The following is a 25,604-nucleotide window of genomic DNA, read 5'->3' as shown; positions in this document are numbered from 1 at the left end:
TACTTCATTGTACAAGTCTCTCTAGGGTAAAAGAAGGAACGACAGAGTTCTCCAATCGTAATCACTGTACCGATTTCGAAAACTTTTACTTCAGATGAAAGCGCTTGATCCCTCTACATGTCACTAATGATTGTCTAACACCCTCGCCCTGAAATTTTGTAGAAATTTCTCAAAATAAAACATTTGCAAAGGCCCAGCCTCAGCAATTGAACCGATTTTGTCAATTTTATTCATTAGTTAATTTCACCACTTTGCATGCATAACAAGCCAGCCATTTATTAACAAGCCAAGTATTATTTAAAATAGTTTTTTTTTTTTTCATTTGGTGTTGATAAGATATAATTTACCAAATTTGGTTGCAATTACTAAAGGAATGTCATTAATATTGATAGCGAATAGCTTTAAATTTTGATTCTGTTCATAGGATGTGACCTCAAGGAGATCTATTAAGAACTATCGGGTGATCATGCTTTGATTGTCTATTGAATTTAGATTACTAGTAAAAGAGGATTATTCATTCTTAAATAATAAATGTCGTAAGATTACAATTTCGTTTGCTTTTTTTTTATGAAGTTATTTTCGGCAATTACTGTGCAAAATGAAAGGGCCACGCTCAAATCAATTTTGAAAAAAAGGTACTAAGGTAAGCTGTGTCCAGTTTAATTCTACAATTTAAGGTATCTAATGATATATAGTATACGGACAGGATAATAATGTATAGTGACCAACAGGTTGTATCGTCCCGCGTATTAATGTATTTGTTAAAAATATCATTTAGTTTCTATATGATTTAAAACGAGTTTTATTTATTTTTCTTTAACGTACACAAAAGTTGACTGTTTGGCATCAATACTTTTTTATATAGAATACCAAGAATCGGAAAATGATCTGAAAATCACTGGCTTAACAATCTTGACGTAGTCGGAGATGTGGCGTGTACGTAATATCGCTCATCAAGTATTCTCATGTTGGCATGGTATGGGAATCAAAGACTAATACGGCATTCTCGCTAATACTTTCACAATAAGTTAATGGAATCAAAATAATAGTGATTTGTGTTTATACATTGGCCCAAATTGTAGTGTAATCATTTTTATATTTCCTCCTGTTTATTAAAAACGTTTAGTTGAGCTACAAATCAATGATATTTCAAGAGAACATCATTAATTCAAATTATCTAAAATTCTTTAACTGTGTTTAAAGCATCGAAGTAGCCTCGCTTTTGATTGGTTGAAAATATCTTAAGAGTCTGAAATTTATTGACTACTTTTCAAATGACGTATAATGATCTGTTACTAGCTATTTCTTAAAGGTTTTTTAGAGTTGCATTACTCAAATTTGCATAAACATTTGCATAAATTGTTTTAGAAGCTACCGTTTTAAAGCGGAGTGTGTTTTAATATTTTTTGTATTAATTTTTATCTCTACAGATTCGTGCTGAAATACATTTATTGACATTCTTTTTTATTCTGTGGTTTCTTATTTAAATTTGATTGCCCCTTTTTAACTAGAAATACTCGAACTGTAGAAAATTTTTTGTATGAATACGTGACTATATGACTATACCTGTTTCGAAAAAGGCAACTTGTCATAGGCACTAACCGATACTGGTTGCAATGAATAATAAACATAAAATTTTATTTTACTAACAAATATCGTGACAAGAGTGTCTTAAAATTTAAAATATTGCATTTATAAAATGAAGGACATAATTAACATTTAGTGAATACTAATTAGTATTAACCATTTTCCTTTCTACAATATTATTAATAATATGTATGTTTTATCTTTTTTTAATTCACTATTGTGCTTTGTTTATATCTATTTCTATTGATTATAAATTCTGATTCATATCTTATTAGTAACTATTACAGCACATTCTTTTTTTTTTGTAATAGTAAATGTTAATTAAGGCTTTTGAAAAAGTAATTGTACAGGCTGTCTATTCTAAACGAATGGAAGCTTATTTGAATATCATTTCAATACTCAGCCTAAAATCGTAAAAAACACGCAAAAATAATATTGTTTTTCAAATATTTCAAGACTTATATAATTGTTAAAATATAAATGTCGAAATGAATAGGAAATAGGTAATTTTAATGCATTTTTTTTTTTAATTACTCTAGGGCGAGGAGGCATTCAAAAATTAGAAAAAAGTATTTTGACTGAGAGAAAATGCTTTCATCATTGGTAATTCCCGATTTTAGAGGTTCCATTTGCATTTACTATTTTGCTGCAACTTATTCTGTTATTTCAGGTTGCTATATATCACCAGTAATACTTAAAACAGACTTCAATTTTTTTTGTTTTTTAATTTGTCATAGAAGCCATTTTAAACAAATTCAGTTTCCAAAATGCTTCGCATACCTGAACTTTTAAATGACATTCGTGTAATGTTCTTTAATGCTTGAAAATAATAATCAATTTAATCATTAGTAATTTTGCATGAGACAAAGTGGGAAGTAAGGGTTATGAATATTATCTTTCCAATTGTTTTTCTGAGTATGTTTTTAGTATACTTTCTTGTATTTCCTTTTTCTGCACTAATTTCCATTTATTGAAAAGAAATCATGAATATTTGTCATCCACTTTCAGAACGGGAACTGTCCACGGTTCTGCGCATGCGCCAGTCCAGTAATTATTTCATCAATATAAGGTTTAGATATAAAATGAAGTTATTTACTTTTTACTAAGTAATATAATGAAAATTTTATTTTCATTTGTTAATTTAATGTATATTTGGGTCGTTTTAAAATATAACAAATTATTTTTCTAAGTATAAACATCTGCATGCATTTTCATATCCCTGAGGAGTAAAATAATCCAAAAATGATAGACATGTTTTTTTGAAATTGACAGTAGTAAAAGGTGCTATTTTATCAATATCTAAAATATTTTTCTTGAATTATTAATAACTTCTGGCATAAGACTTCTTTCTGAACATTTTCTTTTGTCGAATTTATATGTCGAAAATTTTTTGGATGATACATGTACGGGATATTATTCTTAAAATCCGTTATGTTTCGGTAATTGAAAAATGGTAAGCAGCATATTTGCTGAATGAGTGATTAAAATAATTCTTCTGAAAATACTTTTCAATTTAATAATAATGGTTGAGCAGTGTCAGTTGAATGTAAGGAATGTAACTGTAATGTAAGGAATTTTGTAACTTTAAAATAAATTTTGTAAAGATAGTTATTATTATTTTTTGTCGTTGAAAACGACAATTCCTTAGGTGAAAATTATATTCACTTTGTATCTATTTAGCGTTTTATTTTATGTGTCAATTTTTATAACGTATTATATTTGAAATATTCAAGATCCATCCATGGCCATTGTCAAAAGATATTGCAAATTACACAACAGGTTATTAGCAGAGTCATACCTCGATGAAATTGAGTCTAAAAATACAGATTCGGCATGTTAAACGTACTAACTCAACGAAGCAAACTCAACTTGTCGATTGATTTGCGATTGCCATAGGGTGGTAGGAAGAATGCACCTTGGCTTGCTTTTTAATTTAAATAGTGGTAATAGAGAAAAAGGCAGTTATCAAAATAATGGGAATGCCAAAAACAAGTACAAGAATCTTTATTAATAAGGCAATAGGGCCATTTTTGGCATGCAATTCAGCTTTGGATTCATCTGGTAATCGAGTGTGATAAATGTTTAAAAGCGTTTAGAAGAATATTGTATCATTTTTCGTGAGAATATTATGAAAGTTCCAGAAGAGATACCTATGGAGAATATCGATTTTGAATTGCATCCTCTAAAATATACTATAACGATTCGATTATATTGAGGTCGAGGGACTGTGCTGGTCAAAGGAGATGTTTCGTTTCATCCTCGTGTTCATTAAACCACGATTGCCCAAGTCCCTCTGCATGAATAGGAGCATTATTAGAAAATTCCATCTTCTGCAAGAAACAAAATTTGCCTCATAGGATGAATCTGGTTAGCTAAAATTTGTCTGTACTTCTCCCCAGTCATCTTACATTTCAAAGTTATGATTGGACAGCAGAAAACTACTACATGGCTATCCATACCATAATAGATCCGCCTCCATGCCTGAAAGTTGCAAGGAGACAATCACGATCATACGTTTGTGCAGGTGTCCTCCAAACGTGCAACTGTCCTGTTATACTGAAAAGTGTGAAAGATGTTTCGTCTGGCCATATAACTGCCTTTCATGTATCAATTGAATAGGTTTTGTGGTTATGGTACTATTGTAGACGACGTTCTACATTAACATCTGTGACAAATGGCTTGGAAATTGCTACTCTGTCATAAATGTTCTGTCTATGAAGATATCTCCTAACGGATTATTGACACTGGAGAATCTAGATGCTGATTTAATTTACGGTCACTTTGGTTGTAGTTGTTTTTCTTTTTAGAAATTGCAATCTGTTTCAATACCCGTTTGTCTTTGTTACTGAGCATCTCCTTCCGTCCACTAATTTGCTTTGCCAGGATTGTCTTGTCGTGCTATGTGTACGCTGTCACGATTCTAGACACCGTACTTCCAGAAACGCCTAAAAGCTGGGATGTGGGGCACAGGATTTTCCACATACTCGGACTTCTACATTGTGGTCTCTTTTGAGGTCTGAATTTTATGCTTTTGACAAAAATCCAAGATTATATACAACCTCACTAAAGTTACCTCATACTATCATATATATAATTTTTATATTAAAAAAACCGATTGTGAAGGTTATATTTTAATACTTACGACACGCATTCTTAAATGTCACTTTTATTCACAGGTGTTTCTCTTATTTTGATAACCACCGGTATATCACATATACCAACATAAGTTTTGAAATGATCTGGAAGTATTGACTTTCTCTGAATTTCTATTTCATAATGTTCTCAAAATTGAGTAGATCTGTGAAGTGGAATGAATGAGTCTGTTGATTACTTTATACTACTTATTGATTACTCATGAAATTGAACTGGACATAGCTATCCTCATTTTCTTTCTTGTATTTTTTTTTCCATGGTACTTTGATTTTGTGATAGTAACTGCTGAAAACTTAGTGTTGCGTATGCATGTAGTAACAATCGAAAAATTCTAGGTTTTAGCACAAATGAAAATTATATATAGAGAGGAAATAAAGACTCCCTTAAGCATTATTTATTGGCGGTTCTCAAACTGGAGCCGCAGCGCTCACTTTGGGAATCACTGTTCGACATGCTTTTTCAGCCATAAGGCGAACTCATTGAAGTAATTTTTTTTAGAGATCCTTTATCGTGCAGAGGAAAGCTATCATTTATTTCATCTGACAAAAGAAGTGACAAGTGTCACGACAAACTAATAAGTTTTGATTGCGTGACAAAAGACCACTTATCCACTCTGAGAGGAAGTCAAGTATTGCACTAGTTGGCTGCTTAAGGTGCCACTTTCTTCAAGTGCCAGTAGTCTTTATATGTTAGCTAACTTTCGATTAAAAATAATAAATCGCTTTATCTGTACTTGTGAAATAGTTTTCAAATAATAAAATTTGGATGTAAAGATATTTAATAAAAATATTTCTTTGAGAATTATGTAGATATTCTAAGAGTGGCGTTATTTGTGTTTTTCGAGGGTGTATATTGGCTGGAATCATTTAGTCTGAGGATGTATAATAAACTGAGGATGTATACTCTCTCTATTGTTTGATCATAAATATGCTATTCATCATATTAATTATCCTAAATATGCTATCCTTTATTCATTCCGATATCTTATAATCCTAAATATGTTTGTTGTTCGTGGATGAAACAGTTTGAAACTTCTTTGTGAAGGTCAAAAGAAATAAAAAAGTAATTTTGATATGGCAGCCTTATTTAATTAATTTCTCATACTTTATTATAATTATTGTTTACAACTTTTGAAGCCCTACAGATAATTTTGATAATTTTTTATGTGTCTTGTATTGTAGGAAAATGTTCTTGACATAGAGCTAGGTTTGAAATTCCTACAACATTATCATGGAACCAAGAAATGTATCAAAATTTTATGTGTTAAATATGTATCGACAAAAAAATGAATGATGAATTTGAACAATTTAATAATGAATTATGGACTAATTTTCTATCCTCCGTTGTGAATTTCTGTTTATATGTAAATTAAGTTTTCCTTACTTCCAGCCATTTTTATGAAAAAGAAAAAAAAGGAAGTTTAGTAAGTTTCAATATTCATTATCGTAAATTTTGTAAATTTCAGTATTTAATTCTCTTTTAAATTTCAATAGAGATAATTGCAATAATGGATCGAACTTCTCTGACTACTTTAAATTACCAAATTTCTCAATTTCAGTCTTCAACTTTTCTTGAATAATATATTATTCTTATAATTTTGCTATCTTTTCTTCAGAAGGATTCATCCATCTTAGTTACTTTAAGATTATTATGTTTGTTTGAGATGGAAAAATAAATCCTATGAAGCTAACTTTTTCAAAAATGAAAAATTGTTAATCTTCTTTTTAATATATTCTATTTACTGTTGGATAAGACGCAACAAAAAAATGTGATACTAAATTCGAATAATTTTTTTTTTTTTTGAATACTGAATTGAACCCCAAAAAAGAGAATTTTTCTCACATATAAACGATATAACTAGCTGGCAGATTTCCGGAAGCACCTCGCATCGAAGTTTTAAATGCCAATCAAATCTAAAATTCGTTTACTAATAAGCGAATTAATTTTTATCATTTATTTATATAATTTTTGGAGTCGTTTTGAATTTGCATTTATTAGAAGTCTCATTTTTTTTGGTCGCTTTCCTGTTTGTTCGTTGTCTGATACATTGTGCTAGATATTAAAGTAATTTTATCCGCTTAAATATTCCACCTCACGCATTCAATTCTTTGTTGCATTTTAGATTAAGAATTTGGCTGGTTTCATATCTAGAATGGCAGTCACGAATGCAGTTTCTACAACTACATAATTGTTTATGCTAACTCAGTCTTTTTTGTATTGATTTTTCTGTTAGCTCCAAAGTATGTTACGGATATGTATATTAAGGATTAGATCATATATTTTTACATTCTTTTAATTTGTATACTTGGTAATGAATGGTTATGACTACTTGCGAATAAGTAAAAATAAGTCATTAAACAGGATAAAATCTCTGCTTGCTACACAATCGCCATGCATATAATCGGGTTTAAGGATGGTTTGATTCTACTTATGAATTTTTGTTTGCCTTCGAGGATGAACGTGATTGATCTGGATCTTGTACCAAATTAAAGCAAGAATGGTTGGTAATTATATTTTTTAAATCATAAGAGGTTATTGAGTTGTGTGAACTTTCTCCAACAAGCCTACCAATTTTGGAAGTCATAGTGGTGGCTGTTTTAACGTATCGTCTTTAAACCCGCCTCCGGGTTCTTTGGATTTGACATGACCCAGATGTGGCGATATATTTATATTAGAGGCTTTCAACCCTCTTTAGTTATCACCCATGGAACATATTCCACCCTTATTGTTGAGGGATGTGTATGAAAATAAAGCACCAGACTCATCAAAATAGTGTAGGTCGCAAGACGGTTCTTCATTGGATAAGAGATCGTGTTTTACAATACTCATGCAGATATCGGCTTATGTCTTAAAATATAATGCTTTGATTATATCTTAATGATTTAGATATCTTTATTCGATTTAAGCGTTGTTTAAAATTTTGATTACATTTTATTAGGCATTACTCTTATTTATGAAGTAGTAATTATGTCTTTTGTAACGCAGCACTTACACTTTGTTCACTTACCAAAGTCGGAAAAAAAATTATAAGGGAAGACTTGCCTTGTTTGAATAGAATTGTGTTGTAGAGAAGTCGATCAAAAATTTTTTCTTCTACTAATTCCTTGATCAGGACGTTTCTAAGAAAAATTTCCTGAGCAGAATTTAATTTTTTTTTTTAAAGATTAAAGAAGGTAGAAATTTAGATAATGTGAGAAATGTTTTGCTATTTATTAATACGTAGAGGAAAAATAATGTCGTAAGATAATTTCATACTTAAAGAAATTATCTTTTAAATTTGTATTGAAAATAACGAAAATTGTCTAGATATGTGATCCTTTTTTGAGAATTAACTCTCCCAATGCATTATTGATTGCGTACATTCAATTTTTCTTTAACCACCTAACTGTTTTATTTTCTTTACTATCTAATAAGATGACATCTTCTATTTTGAGAATATTTTCTTATTTTGATTTGAATGGAAATCCATTGAATACTTGACTTGTCTATGTATTTGAAGTAATTTTAATAGTGAATTATAATCGTTATGAATGGTTTATTTTTTGCTTACAACTATCAAAATTCGATAAATCGATGCACGTATGGCATTCGGGCAAAAAAAGTTAAGCGATTAAATTAAAATTATTCTAAGTACTAAATTATTGGCGATATAAAATGAAAACTTAATAATGCAAAAGTTAAATAATTTTGTTCACTTTCCAAAAACTCATATCTGAAACGATACTTAAAAATATTTTTAATACCGACTGAAGTGTTAACTTATGAAGATGCGCCTTAAACGTTACAGAGGTTTAAAAAGTATTATATGGTTAAACTTAAAATGTACTCACTACTATTTTGCGGATAATAGTTGTGGCAAACACAAATAAAATGTTTTTTAAACCACGGTGTTTTGATTCATGTGGAGGCTAGAATTACATCGGACTCCACATGAACGGAGAATTCATCATATTAATTGTTGGGATATTTAAAAAATACTTGTCTGTAAAAACAAAGATTTTTGTTCTATTATTTTTAAATGGTTTCAGTGGAATTATTTGCTTGCTTCTAAAGAAAGAATGTTTTGTAAAGAGTCTAAAATTTATGATTGAAAATTTCCCTCGAGAAACTGAATTCCATCATATACTTAATCTGTGCTATTTTGATATTTAAGTATTTACTTATCAGCCTAATTATCATATTCATGCATCGCCTGATATCTTTCTGATGCTGTTAGATATTTTGAATGTCTATTAAAATCGTAGCAGCATTGTTGTATATTTTGTGCTGATAAGAATGTGTTCTTTGAAATGATAGAACGCATTTTATAACCACAAGTTTTTTTCTTTAAAATAAGGTTTTCTTTTCTTTCTTATGCATAATTATATTTCCATCGATTTTGATGGCTTTTTTTACTTGCAGATTTATTTCTGTGTCTCCAGTATGTTTAACAATAGTGTGTTTCTTGTTTTTTCCAGCTCATCTTGTTAGGATGCAGGCATAAGTATGACATCCTTGAAAACAGAGTGCCGAAAATTTTCGCCGAATATCTTCAATAAGAGCAAGTGTCAGAACTGTTTTCGTGGAAAAGATGCACATTCGTCCGAAGCACTCGAAAGCAATAGGGTAAGTTTCGTCTTTTTGCACCCACAATGAGCAACATAGCTACAATGAGCAACATAGCTGCAATGAGCGACAATCCCTAACCACAAAATATCTTGGAAATTTTTAGTTTATTGGAAAACTTTTTCCTCTCTTTGTTGGAAAACTATTGCGTTGTTTAGCATAACATTGAAATCCGTCTAATCTGCTCACGTTTTAATTTCCAAACCAATACTATGCATATTATTTTTTAGACTAGGCATTTATAAATAATTATAATAAAAACAATGTTAATAAGAAAAACATATGGTGTGATTATATAGGAACAATATTATCACACCATCTTCCTTATTTTCCATCTATTAACACATACACACAGAGACCTTTTTACCGCTATTCATGTTTAATTTCCATCTCTTCAAATTATTCAAGAATGCAAAATAATACTGAAAGATATCTGCATATTTTAAAGAATATATTCTTATTTTCTAACATTTGCTCTCTTAGTTAGTTTTGGGCATGATTCTATCGTCCAAAGTGCAATTTTCTCACGCAGAAAATTTAAATCGAGTCTTCTCAACTAAAGTTTTTATGTTAACTTAATACAGTGTTATCATGTAGGAATTTTTCAGAAATTGGTTCCATATGATAATCCTGTGATGTTAAAATCTTAGTATATTTTAATTTTAGAACATCAAAAGTTGTGACTTGAGATGAATCTTATGTTACAAACATCCTATTACTCTAAAACAAAACGGCGGAAGTAGTCTCCTAAAAAACTTTCTCGCATACTCTCCAGTAGAGGTGATATCTCAGAATATCCTTTCATGGCATTAACATAAAATAATTAAGAAATATTTACCTTAGTATTTCTATTGAATCGAACGCAAGCGATCGTTAACGAATTTTTTGACGATTAATCCCTGACATGCGGCTAATAGCATACAAAAATCGAATTTGTATTTCAGACCCATTTTTTTCAACTGATTGAAACAAAATTTGATACAAAACTATACTTGTAGTCACAAAATGTCATTAAAAATTTGATATATTTAAATCTTTGCGTTTTCGAGTTGTCGCATTTACATGTTTCTAAAAGTACAGGTCGTCAATCATGTATTGGATTTGACTCAAAATTTAATTGATGTTTTACTATAGATGCTAATTTTGTGTACCGAATTTTACATATCTGGCTCTCTTAGTTTTGTAGTTATCGAATTACCTTATATTCCATCAGATGGACCGACAGACTTTCTCTGAATAGATTTTGCTCAAAATGTGAAAGAAATCTACGAAATGACCTTATATCGAATTTCGCTCATCTAGCTCTGAGCGTTTTTGAGTTATTTTTTTCGCAGGCAGACATTTTCCAAAAATGTGTTTTTTTTGAACTCTGGGATATGTTAAAATGTGGAGATTTGTCAAAATCTGAAATTCGATTTTCTTGATGATTACAGTACTTTCTCTGTACTTCGTATACGAGAAAGTAAAAAGTCATCAAGTAAAAAAGTAAAAGTTTTTAACCTGCTCTTGTATAATGTCTATCGACTTTAAGCCACGTTTAAAGATTCTTGCAAATTCTTATTCAGTGTGCAGAACTACTTTTATTAAATAGTCATATGACGGGGACCTTAAATTTATTCTATATTCTGAGTTAAAATGGTTGCGAAGTTTCAAAAGATTAGTGGTTTTGTTCTGAATATTAAAGAACATTTTGCGAAAATTTAATTAAAGTACTTAATGCGGAAATTTCTGAAATTTCATAAATGGAATATGATAAATATACCCAGCGTGTATACATTCATTAGACAGACAAATTCCTCTTTTGTATGAAACTAATAAAAAAAAAATTATAATCGTATCGTGTAAACCTGCATTTTCCTGAAGAAATTGCACGGAAGAGTTGCCTTGGCCTTGAATATCTGATTTCAAAACATCTCGTAAAGTGATTAAAAACATACTGGATTTTTTTCTTTTTGATGTTAAAACAAAAGGGCAAAGACGAAATCATAGAAGGGTAGTTGATAATAAATTTACTCCTATTTTATTTACCCCTTTTTTTATTTTTTACTCTTAAAGAGATGGTCGGATAGTAATGTCGGCAGGGTTTCTTGTAGGAGAGATTACAGCTATCTCTGTTCCTTAGTCGAAAACGAGTTATTTTCTTTTTTCCCCTTTGGAATTTTTCCTAGAGAAAAGTGAGATCCGGAAAACTGGTTGGACTTGTAGATTTGAAGCGAATTCCATCATAATTTTGCTGCAGAATATGATTAAGACGATCTCTTTCACATTGTTGTTCTTCATTTTTTGAATTCAAATGTTCTTTCCTTGTTGTTTTGTTTTTCGTTACCCTTCCCTTGAATTGAGTCATTTTTTATTGATATGTCAGTACTTTCGAGCATTTATCATAATTATATTTAAGGCTGAAATATATATGTTTTGAAATAAGACCTTGCGAATTAGGAATGATTCAAAAAAGAACGTGAGCATGAAATTTATATCTCGTGTGCCTGAATTTAAATTTGCCAGGAATTGGCTTAAAACATCTTAAAATCAATGACAATTATATTTAAGTGTTGAAGGGGAATTCGCACTTAGACAGAGAAGGTAGCTGCTTAGGGCCGCTGGACTGAGGCGTCCTGGACATTTGTCTAAAAAGTACTATTTAGACAAATTTCCAGATAAGTAAAATTTTCAAGTATGCAGATTCTGTTTGTTATTAGTTAATATCAATACTTTGTCAAATATAATTGTTCAGATCCCTATCTATTTTCATACATTTTGTTATTGAATTATTATAAACGTTTTGTATAAGAGATGTGTGCAAATGTGGATGTCGCACATTCGTGTGTTTTAATAATTAAATAATAACGTATGCATTTTCAAAAAAGTAGAATAAAAATGGTCTAAATTAAATCATTAATATATTAAAATGCATTGTATTCTAAATTAAATAATTAATTTATTATTTAGGGTCTCATAACACCTGTATATAATTTCTATACTTCTCTTTATTCCTTTGAATAATTTTTTCCGAGAAATCTGCACGACTTGGAATTTAAATGAATTCAAATCTATTTCAAAATATTGCTTTGTAATAGATTGTTACCAATTAGTTTCGTAGTTGAATTCCCGAATGCTTTGGCTTGTCGAGATAAACATTTGTGAATATTCGTCAGTGTATATAATCAAGTTTAAAATATAACAGTGGAAAATATTCTTTTCGTGTTTCTTTTGCTAAAAGGATCATACATTTATTCTCTAAAAGGAGCTCTTATCAATTTTTTGTAGCAAGTCTCTATCGTTGGTTACAGGCATCGAGGTAATATATAGCTTTCAAATCTGTGATGATCATTGGACTTGATTGCATTTCCCCAATAACTCATAACCGCTTGGAAGGATGGGAACGAGTAATTTATAAATATGAGATGGCCAAACCAGCATTTCTTTGATGCCCAAATCGTATTGCTTGTGTTTTCGTTTTGTGGGGGATTGGAAGATAACGTGTATGTGAAGACCGAGTGTGATTAAATAAACTTATTTACAAAATTTTACTGCATTGAAAATAATATAATTCTGGTATAATAACATAGTAATTCTTGAAAATAATACAATAATTCTGAAACATGATATACTTACCCCGTCAGGATATTTGAATCCAAACTTACTCAATGTGTGATTTTCTTACTGTGATATCAGAAACTTTGTATTTAAATTTTCTTTGCTCTGGCCGAAAGTTAATTTACTAGCATTGTCATCTACATGCATAAAAACGTTGGCAACTATTCCAATTTTCCAGCTATTAAATTAAATACTTATCTGTATGCACAAAAGTGTTGACAGCTATTCTTATTTTCCAGCTATTTAACTGAATACTTTTTTGTATTTACTAAAGTGTTGGCAGCTATTCCTATTTTCCAGCTAATTAAATATTTATCTGTATGCACAAAAGCGTTGATAGCCATTCCAATTTCCAGCTATTAAATTAAATAGTTTGAAATGGCGTTCGACACAAAATGAAACATTTTGTGTCGAATGCCTAACTGGCAAACAATTAATTTAATTTTAAACGAAATATTTCTATATTAAGCTGTTCCATAGTAATATCGATGTAAAGAACGTCATTGTTTTAATTTGAATGCATTAATGATATTTCCGGTTTCCCTTTTCGTTACCAAAATAATAATTTAGAACTTGGCAATATCCAAACATTTTTCCTTATTTGCTCGCAAATATGTGATGTTGGGGAAAAAATACGTTTTGAAAACTAAATTTGAATATATATATATATATATATATATATATATATATATATATATATGTTCGCCAGTCAATATTTCGGGAATACATTCTGTTCTTCGAATTGCTGTACAATATCATGCTTGTGTTAATTATTTACGGAATTTTTTTTTAAAGCAAAATCTAAGCACTTATGTAAAATCTTATAAAAATATACTTTATATTGTTACAAACTGGATCTAATCTTGATTTTTGCCTGTAATAATTGAAACTTCTTTTGGGAAATTACCCCCCCCCCCCGCCTCCTCTACTCTAGTTTCCATCTATTTTCATTCTCTTAAATTCTCCGTACTTTGTTTAATTCAGGACATGCTATTGACTTCTCTTTTTGCATTCAAACCCAACCTAATACCTTTATAGCATCGCGTGCATATTTCCGTTTAGATAGATATATCGAGACAAATAAAAAAGATGAGTCCTCAGTTCGAACGGGTTAATATCTTTCTGTAGAGATTCTTAACTGCACCTAACAATGCATCTTTCTTATCCTTAATCCTTAGGTGTGAAAATGACGACAAGAAAAAAGTCCTGAGCGGGCGCTAATGTGCATTTGGCGAGCGAATATCTCTTCACGATCCATTGCTTTGGCATGTTGCCTGTACCGTTTCTAATTGTTTCAATCTTTATCGCATCCTCTTCTTGTAATGAACCGTAATCTCTGCCAGTGAATGGGACATGGAATGCCTTAATGTCATCTTTTTTACCGTTAAAGCCACCCATTACTCTATGCTTTGTTTCCCCATTCTGAACAACAGGTGTCTCATCCCCTCTCCCTTCCCCCATTTCTCTGTCAAATTACTTCCTCGATGACAGGCATTCGGGAGTCCGTCGACCCATATAGCATCTCAATTATTAAACCTTTATTGTTCCATCCCTTTCTCTTGGTGAATGCCTACCTTCTCCACGTGGTGGATGTAGGCCGTTGAACCTTTCGGTTTTTTTTTATCGGAAACTATGGAACCGTTTGAACAGTGGTTGTCCATTCCGTTTTCGGAAGTGGACAGAACGAACGATCGATGTCGGAAGCCTGGAATGTGTGTTCCATTGTCAATATTTGGGTTTCGGGTTGCCGAGTAAAAAAAGTGGTTTCTATATAATTAGTAAGAGCGGAACGGGATCCATATGTATGTTCGGAAGGGGTAACTATCATTGCTTCCTGTGGTCGAACGGAATACTTCCTGGTTGTAGTGTATCAGCTGTTGGATAAGTATGCTCGATATGACATTTCGGTAATTTAATCAGTGTCGGCTACTCAGCGGGAAGCTCTTTTGCTCGATGAAAGATAATGCATGAGATGTCAATTAAAAGTGAATGAATTGCTGTCTTCCGTATTGAATGAAAAACATCTGTGATTTCTTTGAGCCGTTGACAGAAGTAGGGGTAACAAACTTTGAAGATTTTTTTCTTTCTTTTCGATTACACTAATGATAGTTTCATTTGTTCATGATTTAATCCACCGGTTAAAGAATTTCAGATATGTTGAATGTACATAGCTACTATATGCTGGAGTTTTCTATTCCTGTGCAAGACATTTAAAAGGGAAAAGACATGTAATGTGTGTTAATCAAAAGAATCAATATATTTTAAAAATAGTTTACGGAATCATGATTATAATATGATTTGAAAGCAGTATTAGTGATTTCATTCTCAATATATTTACTTACATTCGAATGCTGGTTATAATTTAGAGTTAAATTTTATGACTTTAAGTAATATTTTAGGAAAAAAACTGTGAAAAACATTTTTTTAAACTAATTTACAAATTTTCCAATTTTTTTTTCCTACTTTTAAAACGTGTTATTTGCTTTTTTTTAAAAAACTATTTATTTATTTTGAAATATCAAGTAGATAAAATCTGTCGAAGAAAACATTTTTTTTTTTTTTCGAAATTAAGTATTTTAATAAAATATACGTTTTAAAATCGGGTAATAAAAAAAAGGAAAACATATTTTTGATTCATATTTTAAAAAGCTTTATTGATTATATTTTTAAAAGTTGAATGTACTGTTTTTCTCTCAGAAATTTAAGTTATAAGAAATTTTATTCTGCTCTCTGTGGAATTCAGAATTTCTTTTCTTTAATCCGTTGAGTTCCGCTAGATTCTTTTTAAAAAAAATATGGTCTTAATGTGTGACTGACCTTATCATTCTAAACTGCTTAATTTTAAATCTAATTGATTTCATTTTACTCTTTAATTCTGAGTCCTTTTCACAAACCATTATAACTTTTTAATTAATGCGAATGAACCTAATCTTTTCAGTATGTCGCAAACTCTAGGCATGCTTTACTGGAAGAATTCCTTTTTTTTTTTTTTTTTTTCCCTATGGTAAGAAATACGATTGTTTTTAAAAAGTATTTTTTGTACTTGGGGAAATTTTTTCAAAATCAAATCCCGTACAGGAACCTCGTATCCGTCAGAAATTAGATTAACTGTTACTTATTTCCGTTAAAATCCTTTAAGAATGATAAAGTGCGATATCTATAAATATGCGCCGTGAAACAAAAGTTTGGCTGTTAAGAGTTATAAAACTCAAGGCAAAAATGCAGAGGAATAGTTTGATTTTTTTAAAAATTTAAAACTAGTTTTGAAATGAATTATGTCTTCCCTTGTTGGCATATTTTACTGAAATTTGTATCATTTTTTTTTTTTTGGTTTGTTGAATGCTTGTTTTATTTAACACTAGCCGCCTTTGGCGACCAGCCGGTTCGCCAATCTTAATGTTCGTTAAAATTTTAATAATTAAATATTTTATGCAATTTCTACTTTAATAGCTTCTTCATCAAAATATTTTAAAACTTCAAATTTTGATTATCATATAATTCATTCATAATATTATAAAGGCCTTCAGTCATAACGTAATATGTATCTCTCTCATTTTCTGTTAGCACCCGTAGAATTTTTGCTTTAAATTTAAGTGGAAAGAATTTATCTTTAATTAATATAATAATATTTTTTACTGAAACAAAGCATTTTTTTATAATCTGATTACTGAAAATAGAGTCACTCAGCGTTTAAACTTTATGGGCACTAAAGAATATCTTTTTTAATTTATGTAATATCTCAAGAGTTGGTCAACAAAATTTTCTTAGATTCATTATGAGCAGATCGATTCATTAACAATGTTTAAATTTAAATGCATCAAACACTAAGAAAATAAAACGAATCGTTTAAAATAAACGGTTGAAAACGGTAGAATTTATGCTTTAAATTAAAGTGGAAAGAATTTATCCTCAATTAATATAATAATATTTTTTACTGAAACAAAGCATTTTTTTATAATCTGATTACTAAAAATAGAGTCACTCAGCGTTTAAACTTTATGGGCACTAAAGAATATCTTTTTTAATTTATGTAATATCTCAAGAGTTGGTCAACAAAATTTTCTTAGATTCATTATGAGCAGATCGATTCATTAACAATGTTTAAATTTAAATGCATCAAACACTAAGAAAATAAAACGAATCGTTTAAAATAAACGGTTGAAAACAGGTTTTAAAAAAACTACTTAAAAAACGATGTACTTAAAACTATAAGCATATACAAAAAATATATAACTAACATAAATACAATTTACTTACAAAAGCATGCAACTAACCCAAAAATAATTTAAATCATCCATTGATAACGTTGTCATGGCAACAATCAGAACAGAATGCGCATGCGTGAATTTTCTTCGCCGGTTACGTAACGCAAATACGTGATTTTTTCTACGCCAGTTGGGGTAACGCTATGCGGATTAGAAATTTTTAATTTCCTTTATTCTGTTTTATTTTAATTCAAAAGTACTTCAGAATGAATCTGAAAGATTGATTCATTAACAATGTTTAATTTTAAATGCATCAAACATTAAGAAAATAAACAGAACCGATTGAAATAATCCGCCGAAAAATTTTAACCCTAGCCTCATTACTGTTGGGAGAAAAAAAAACTGAAGCGTTTCTCATTTGGCGCTGGGGATAATGGAAGATTTTTTTGGCGGAAAAGTTGGCGTTGGGGAAAATGGAAGATTTTTTTGGCGGGAAAGTTAGTTTTTAATTAATAATTAAAATTCTAATTAAAAATTCGAAAAAAGAAACCCCAGGTGCACATTCCCAACCTCCAAGGTATACATGTACCAAATTTGGAAGCTGTATTTCAAACGGTCTGGCCTGTAGAGCGCCAACACACACACACACACACACACACATTGAGCTTTATTATAAGTACTAGCCGCCTTTGGCGACCAGCCGGTTCGCCAATCTTAATGTTCGTTAAATTTTAATAAATAAATATTTTATGCAATTCCAACTTTAATAGATTCTTCAGCAAAATATTTTAAAACTTCAAATTTTGATAGTCATATAATTCACTCATAATATTATAAAGACCTTCAGTCATAACGTGATATGTATCTCTCTCATTTTCTGTTACCCCTCGTAGAATTTATGCTTTAAATTAAAGTGTAAATGATTCATTTGCAATTAATATAATAATATTTTTTACTGAAACAAAGCATTTTTTTTTAATAATATGATTACTGATAATAGAGTCACTGAGCGTTTAAACTTTATGGGCAATAAAGATTATCTTTTTCAATTTACGTATTATCTCAAGAATTTGTCAACAAAATTTTCTTAGATTCATCATGAGCAGATCGATTCATTAACAATGTTTCATTTTAAATGCATTAAACACTAAGAAAATAAAATGAATCGTTTAAAATAATCGGTTTAAAACAGGTTTAAAAAAACTACTTAAAAAACGATGTACTTAAAACTATAAGCATATACAAAAAAATATATAACTAACATAAATACAATTTAATTACAAAAGCATGCAACTAACCTAAAAATAATTTAAATCATTGAAAACAGGTTTAAAAAAAACTACTTAAAAAACGATGTACTTAAAACTATAAGCATATACAAAAAATATATAACTAACATAAATACAATTTACTTACAAAAGCATGTAACTAACCTAAAAATAATTTAAGTCATCTGTTGAAAGTGGTTGTCATGACAACAATCAGAACAATGCGCATGCGTGAATTTTCTTCGGAAACTTCTTTTCCCTTTCCAGCTGTGTTGCCATAGAAACCGGCGCACAGCTGTTTACACGTTTATGTTTATCTATTCAGATTTTATAACATCTAATCAGAGTAACGGTGAATATCAGTGTGTTCGTGTTCGTCAATAAATGTTAATTTTTTTAATAACATGATTAACGAAAACAGAGTCACTGAGCATTTAAACCTTATGGGAACTAAAAAATATGTTTCTTAATTTATGTAATATCTCAAGAATTTGTCGACCAGCCGGTTCGCCAATCTTAATGCTCGTTAAAATTTTTATATTTAAATATTTTATGCAATTCCTACTTTAATAGCTTCTTCATCAAAATATTTTAAAACTTCAAATTTTGATAGTCATATAATTCACTCATAATATTATAAAGACCTTCAGTCATAACGTGATATGTATCTCTCTCATTTTCTGTTACCCCTCGTAGAATTTATGCTTTAAATTAAAGTGTAAATGATTCATTTGCAATTAATATAATAATATTTTTTACTGAAACAAAGCATTTTTTTTTAATAATATGATTACTGATAATAGAGTCACTGAGCGTTTAAACTTTATGGGCAATAAAGATTATCTTTTTCAATTTACGTATTATCTCAAGAATTTGTCAACAAAATTTTCTTAGATTCATCATGAGCAGATCGATTCATTAACAATGTTTCATTTTAAATGCATTAAACACTAAGAAAATAAAATGAATCGTTTAAAATAATCGGTTTAAAACAGGTTTAAAAAAACTACTTAAAAAACGATGTACTTAAAACTATAAGCATATACAAAAAAATATATAACTAACATAAATACAATTTAATTACAAAAGCATGCAACTAACCTAAAAATAATTTAAATCATTGAAAACAGGTTTAAAAAAAACTACTTAAAAAACGATGTACTTAAAACTATAAGCATATACAAAAAATATATAACTAACATAAATACAATTTACTTACAAAAGCATGTAACTAACCTAAAAATAATTTAAGTCATCTGTTGAAAGTGGTTGTCATGACAACAATCAGAACAATGCGCATGCGTGAATTTTCTTCGGAAACTTCTTTTCCCTTTCCAGCTGTGTTGCCATAGAAACCGGCGCACAGCTGTTTACACGTTTATGTTTATCTATTCAGATTTTATAACATCTAATCAGAGTAACGGTGAATATCAGTGTGTTCGTGTTCGTCAATAAATGTTAATTTTTTTAATAACATGATTAACGAAAACAGAGTCACTGAGCATTTAAACCTTATGGGAACTAAAAAATATGTTTCTTAATTTATGTAATATCTCAAGAATTTGTCGACCAGCCGGTTCGCCAATCTTAATGCTCGTTAAAATTTTTATATTTAAATATTTTATGCAATTCCTACTTTAATAGCTTCTTCATCAAAATATTTTAAAACTTCAAATTTTGATAGTCATATAATTCACTCATAATATTATAAAAGCCTTCAGTCATAACGTAATATGTATCTCTCTAATTTTCTGTTAGCACCCGTAGAATTTATGTTTTAAATTAAAGTGGAAAGAATTAATCTGCAATTAATATAATAATATTTTTTACCGAAACAAAGAATTTTTTTATAATCTGATTAATGAAAATAGAGTCACTCAGCGTTTAAACTTTATGGGCACTAAAGAATATCTTTTTCAATTTACATATTATCTCAAGAATTTGTCAACAAAATTTTCTTAGATTCATCATGAGCAGATCGATTCATTAACAATGTTTACTTTTAAATGCATCAAACACTAAGAAAATGAAACGAATCGTTTAAAATAGACGGTTTAAAACAGGTTTTAAAAAAACTACTTAAAAAACGATGCACTTAAAACTATAAGCATATACAAAAAATATATAACTAACATAAATACATTTTAATTACAAAAACATGCAACGAACCTAAAAAAAATTTAAATCCAGTCCGCATTCGTTGATAATAATTCGTCAACACAATGCGGAATTCAGAACACAAAGCGCATGCGTGAATTTTCAACGCCAGTTACGTAACGCAAATACGTGATTTTTTTTCTACGCCAGTTGGGGTAACGCTATGCGGATTAGAAATTTTTAATTTCCTTTATTCTGTTTTATTTTAATTCAAAAGTACTTCAGAATGAATCTGAAGGATCGATTAATTAACAATGTTTAATTTTAAATGCATCAAACATTAAGAAAATAAACAGAATCGTTTGAAATAATCCGCCGAAAAATACTAACCCTAGCCTCATTACTGTTTTGAGAAAAAAAACCCGGAAGCCTTATTCATTTGGCGGTGGCGAAAATGGAAGATTTTTTTGGCGGAAAAGTTGGCGTTGGGGAAAATGGAAGATTTTTTTGGCGGAAAAGTTGGCGTTGGGGAAAATGGAAGATTTTTTTGGCGGGAAAGTTAGTTTTTAATTAATAATTAAAATTCTAATTAAAATTTCAAAAAAAGGGACCCCAGGTGCACATTCCCGACCTCTAAGGTATACATGTACCAAATTTAATAGCTGTATGTCAAATGACCTGGCCTGTAGAGCGCCAACACACACACACACACACACACACACACACACACACACACACACACACATTGAGCTTTATTATAAGTATAGATAGATAGATGGATATTTAATTGGGATTTTTTTTTTAATGTTTGATATGGATGTGCTTTTACTTTGATGTAGGAAGCATTAAAATAAAGGATATGAAAACTTTCTGAATGGTGATTTTTAAGTTCCCTAATTTAGATTTTTCTCCACAGTTATTACAATTAACTATTTTTAAAGTAATTATAAATTAATTTTCAGAGGTTGTTAGCACAGAAAGAAATGTGTAAACTGTATAATGAATTTGGTTTTTTTTTTTTCTGAGCATTTTTTATTACTGTAAATTATTTTTTATGAAGAAACGAATTCTTTTGGTGTAAATGTTATATCCTTCGATTCTGTTTCTTATTAAATCGCCGAAAGTGAACTGATTTGATAAGATTTACTGTTAAACTCAGCGTAAAAAAAAAAAAGAAAAAAAAGAAAAAGAATCCGGGACATAAGTGTGTAAAAATATATAAATAAAATAAAATAATAAATAAAAAGGGAGGGAGGTTCATCTATAACGTGTACTGAAAAAGTCCAAAACGAGTGTTTTGGTAACTAATGAAGACATAAAATAATTACTTTTCAATGGTGACATGCTTCATTCTTTCTAAACAATTCAAATCTTCATTATACATGCCACGATTTTTCATTTTATTTTAAACAATATTTTGGCGCTAAAACTATCACATCCTGAGCTTTATGAAATAAAGGATTTTATATATATATATATATATATATAATGAAAGCTTAAAGTTCACTTCTGGTGGTAGGCCACAAATAACCTTTGTCCTTTCATTGAATTTTGAGTTGAACAAAGTTTAGTTAAAATAAACATAGGATATGAATGGAGAAGTTTGACGTTTTCTTCCTAAAAGCCATTTATCCTGCTAAATTTCTAGAAATTTTTCTTAAGAATTTTTGAGATTTAGAGATCGATTTTGATATCCACATTACTATTACGAGTGGCTCGTCTTGCTAACTGATCCGCAACCTCGTTTCCAAATACTTAAATCAGGAGATGCCAACTAAGGAGTTGGAGTTGCTGAAGATTTTCCAAACAATAATAAATCCCACTGGAGAATCCCAAGAGCTTTCAGGGACGATTAATTGATCTATTCTCGGTTATACATTTCCAGTGTTCTCAATGCTGGCTGAAAGATGATTACTCAAATTACATATTCGTTCTCCCCCGCTTTCTTTCCGCCATCGTGTTTTCTCGAAGATTTTTTTTTCTTCTTGTAACTCATCCTCCTGTTCGGCAATGACACACTTACCCACTTCGCTGCTCATTAAGTGTTAGGTAACAGCACATCTTTTCGCAATCACGAGCCTCATCAAGGGAGGACAGGTGAGATGAAGATTAGGGAAAAAAATAAGTAAAAATTCAATAAACTTTTCAAAGGCCACGGATGCGCCAGGACCTCTGAAAACTCAAAAGAAGAGAGAGAAAGAGAAAAAAGTAAAATTAATTGCTTTTCCCACGGGTTCCGCAAGGGGTGCCAAAAAACGCAAAACTGGTCCTGGTACGCAATGTTTGTTTTGTTTTCGATTACCTGAGTGATGAGCTTACTTGTTTCAAATGAAAAACGCGGCGGAAGTTTTCCAGTTAATTATTTTTCAAAGAATTTGTACCTAACCTTGACACTTAAATCGATTGTTTTGATGCGAATACTATCAAGTGCGCTTGCGTTTTTTTGCTCGGTAATAGGAAACTGGTTTGGGAGGATTTTTGTATAATCTAGCGAAAGTGAGCATTCAAATTTAAGTAGAGATATGATTCATTCTAATTTTAAAACAAAATATAGCTGATAAATGTGTGGAACGCCTCCGCTAGCTCCTTTTGCATTGAAAGATATTTGATTGTGGGAAATCAACAGTCATCGCTAAATAAAGACTAATATTAGCTTTTCTACCTTTCTTTGCTTAAAATCATGGCTGCAATTTCCGTCTTTTATTTATCCATTAGTGATTGTGGATTTTCCCAGTCTTTTATATCTATGAGTGGTGCAATCAAATATTATTTTTTTATATATCTTTATTGAATTAAGTGGTTGATATATAATATGTTTACCAAAAGGTCTTATTATGAAGATTCTCATCATCTTTATTTTAGTGTTTAGTGTTAGTAATTTAGAAATTCTTATCAGCTATTTTTAATAAATGAATTTTGTACTTATACCAGGAATAATTATTAAACGGCTTCATTGTAAAAAGATTTGAATTCTGTATTGCTTTGATATTTCCACTGAACATTGATAATGATCAGCGAAAACGAAGTTTTGTGATTCATCAGTTATAATTCGAAATGCCATTTTTGCGCTACTTTTTAATCACATCTTTCTGTGCATGAGGTAAGGCAAAATTGTCTTTGCCCAACAAATGCGTTGCAATCTTGTATTGGTGTTGAATAAATGTGAACCTATCTATATATTTTGAAGACTTGATTACATATTGATAGCAATGCTTTATTCATTCTCTAGTATCATGATAGAATCCAGTTCTTATATTCAATTTTTTCCCTCCTCTCTTTTGACCCGAAGTATATTTTGCCATCAACATCAACGTTTTTTATTGCATAATTACTGAACCTTCGATACCTCTACCTCTTACCCAACAATTTTTTTGGAACTCATTAATTATCCCCTAAATCCGCCTTGGGTCAAAGATTACAAGAAAACAGTATTCCAGTTGAAGAAAGACGCGAAGCGTTTATTTTATCGGGCTCGGCTGATAGTGGAATTGATTAATTTCGAGGTGTGGCAGAAGTATTCAGTCAGGGGTAGAAAGAGAGCGTATTGACAAATCTGAAGCTTCAAAAACGATGCTCTGCAGCTGCAAGCGAGGAAGTAGATGTATTTTTTCTTTTTTACATCAGCAAAGGAATTAGATGAAATCTGGATATTACTGTCCTTCAGGTGGTAGAATCTTTTAAATTGTCGTTTCCTTGCATGATCTTAACTGAATGATTAAAGCTTTTTTTTTTATCAAGTACCTTTTAAAATTTTATGATGTTTTAGAATTTCTTTTCGTAATGTTTTGTCATCTTTTTGTGGGAAGATAATAATTGGGGGATTTGACGAACTAAAAGCTACATTGTTAAGTATGCTATCTTTTTGCTTTGAATATTTCCCAACTTAGAATATATGATACATTGAGTATTCTTGAAATAAAATTTCAATATTCACCCAAAAATAAAAATCATTCTTTTGTTAAATACTAGCCGGAAACAACGCCAGAAATTACGACTACGCTTCTCCTACTACATGATCTTGTCGCTTTTATAATGGAAGGAACATGCTCATTCTGCTAGGGCGTTAATATTGGAAGTCGATAGTAATATACATCACTGAACTTTTTGGGGAAGATAACTGACAGTCAATGAACGTATCGAGGGGTCGGGTGAGTTAGTGAACAAATCCTACTGTAGAAGTCTATCCAAATTCACCAGAAAAGCAAATGATAATTGCAAACCTGACAGGATGTTTTGTTTTAAAAAGGATAAAGAAAGTTATTTCAGGGACATTAGATTCCAATGAAAAACTTATTCTACCAAAAAACGATTATAATTTTTATTTGCGCATCTAAAAAGATCAAATACTCATTAGCATTTTATGAAAGGAATGAAAAGATATAAACAATTTTTACTTAGACAAATAAATTATTTGTAACAAATAATCTACAAAGACCTGACTGTCAAAAGTGCGAGAAAGGGCAAGTATGTCATAATGTAAAGTGTCATGATTTCTTCCCACTAATTTATTGCGAAATTTTGATTTTACAGTTCTATTCTGTTCGGTTCTATTTTAGTCATTATTGTCAGTTCGATTGTAAGGCCTGTCTCGACACTGTTTGGCGCAATTATGCAATAGAGAACGAGTCTCATAAGGCAATTTTAAATATAACTGTTTTTACAACTGATAAAAAAGGATGAATAACTCCAAATATAATTTCCAAAACGTATTATTGCGTTACAAGTATTGATTCCGTAAGATTTTGATTCCATTATGCTTTGCAAACCACATGTATTTAGATATACCGTTTAGAATAATAAATCCGAAATTTATTAAATGATAGTTCTCGACACCATTATATCTAGTTTTTAGTACGTGCCTAATTATGATGTCAGCTACATTTATTATGTTCATTTGAGCCATTCAATTTAGTACTGGTTTAAATAATTTTCTTTTTTCTTTTTCCTTTTAAAATCTATTGTGCATCACCTTTGTATCAAACTTCTATTAAAAGTGAGTGAATTATGATTTTGGAAAAGGAAAACGCATTGTTGGGATTCCTTAAATAAGTATTAAAAAAAATGTACTTCTTTCAAACTAACCCATTGTTGA

At 30.2% G+C, this 25,604-nt stretch overlaps 1 protein-coding gene across 2 annotated transcripts in view; it reads left to right on the top strand.

Moving 5' to 3' along the window:
• LOC129983642 (protein outspread-like) overlaps nucleotides 1-25,604 on the top strand; it is a 178,423-nt gene that overhangs the window by 8,513 nt on the left and 144,306 nt on the right. For both annotated transcript variants that reach the window (XM_056093189.1, XM_056093188.1), the window contains exon 2: nucleotides 9,198-9,345. In XM_056093189.1, the coding sequence (XP_055949164.1) occupies nucleotides 9,226-9,345 (120 nt within the window). In that variant the 5' untranslated portion in view covers nucleotides 9,198-9,225. The remainder of the gene's footprint in view (nucleotides 1-9,197; nucleotides 9,346-25,604) is intronic.

The sequence above is a fragment of the Argiope bruennichi genome, chromosome 9 (assembly GCF_947563725.1).
Source record: "Argiope bruennichi chromosome 9, qqArgBrue1.1, whole genome shotgun sequence".
In the NCBI taxonomy this organism is placed as follows: Eukaryota; Metazoa; Arthropoda; class Arachnida; order Araneae; family Araneidae; genus Argiope; species Argiope bruennichi.
The sequence above is the reverse complement of the archived record's forward strand: the minus strand, read 5'-3'. Positions and strand labels throughout refer to the sequence as shown.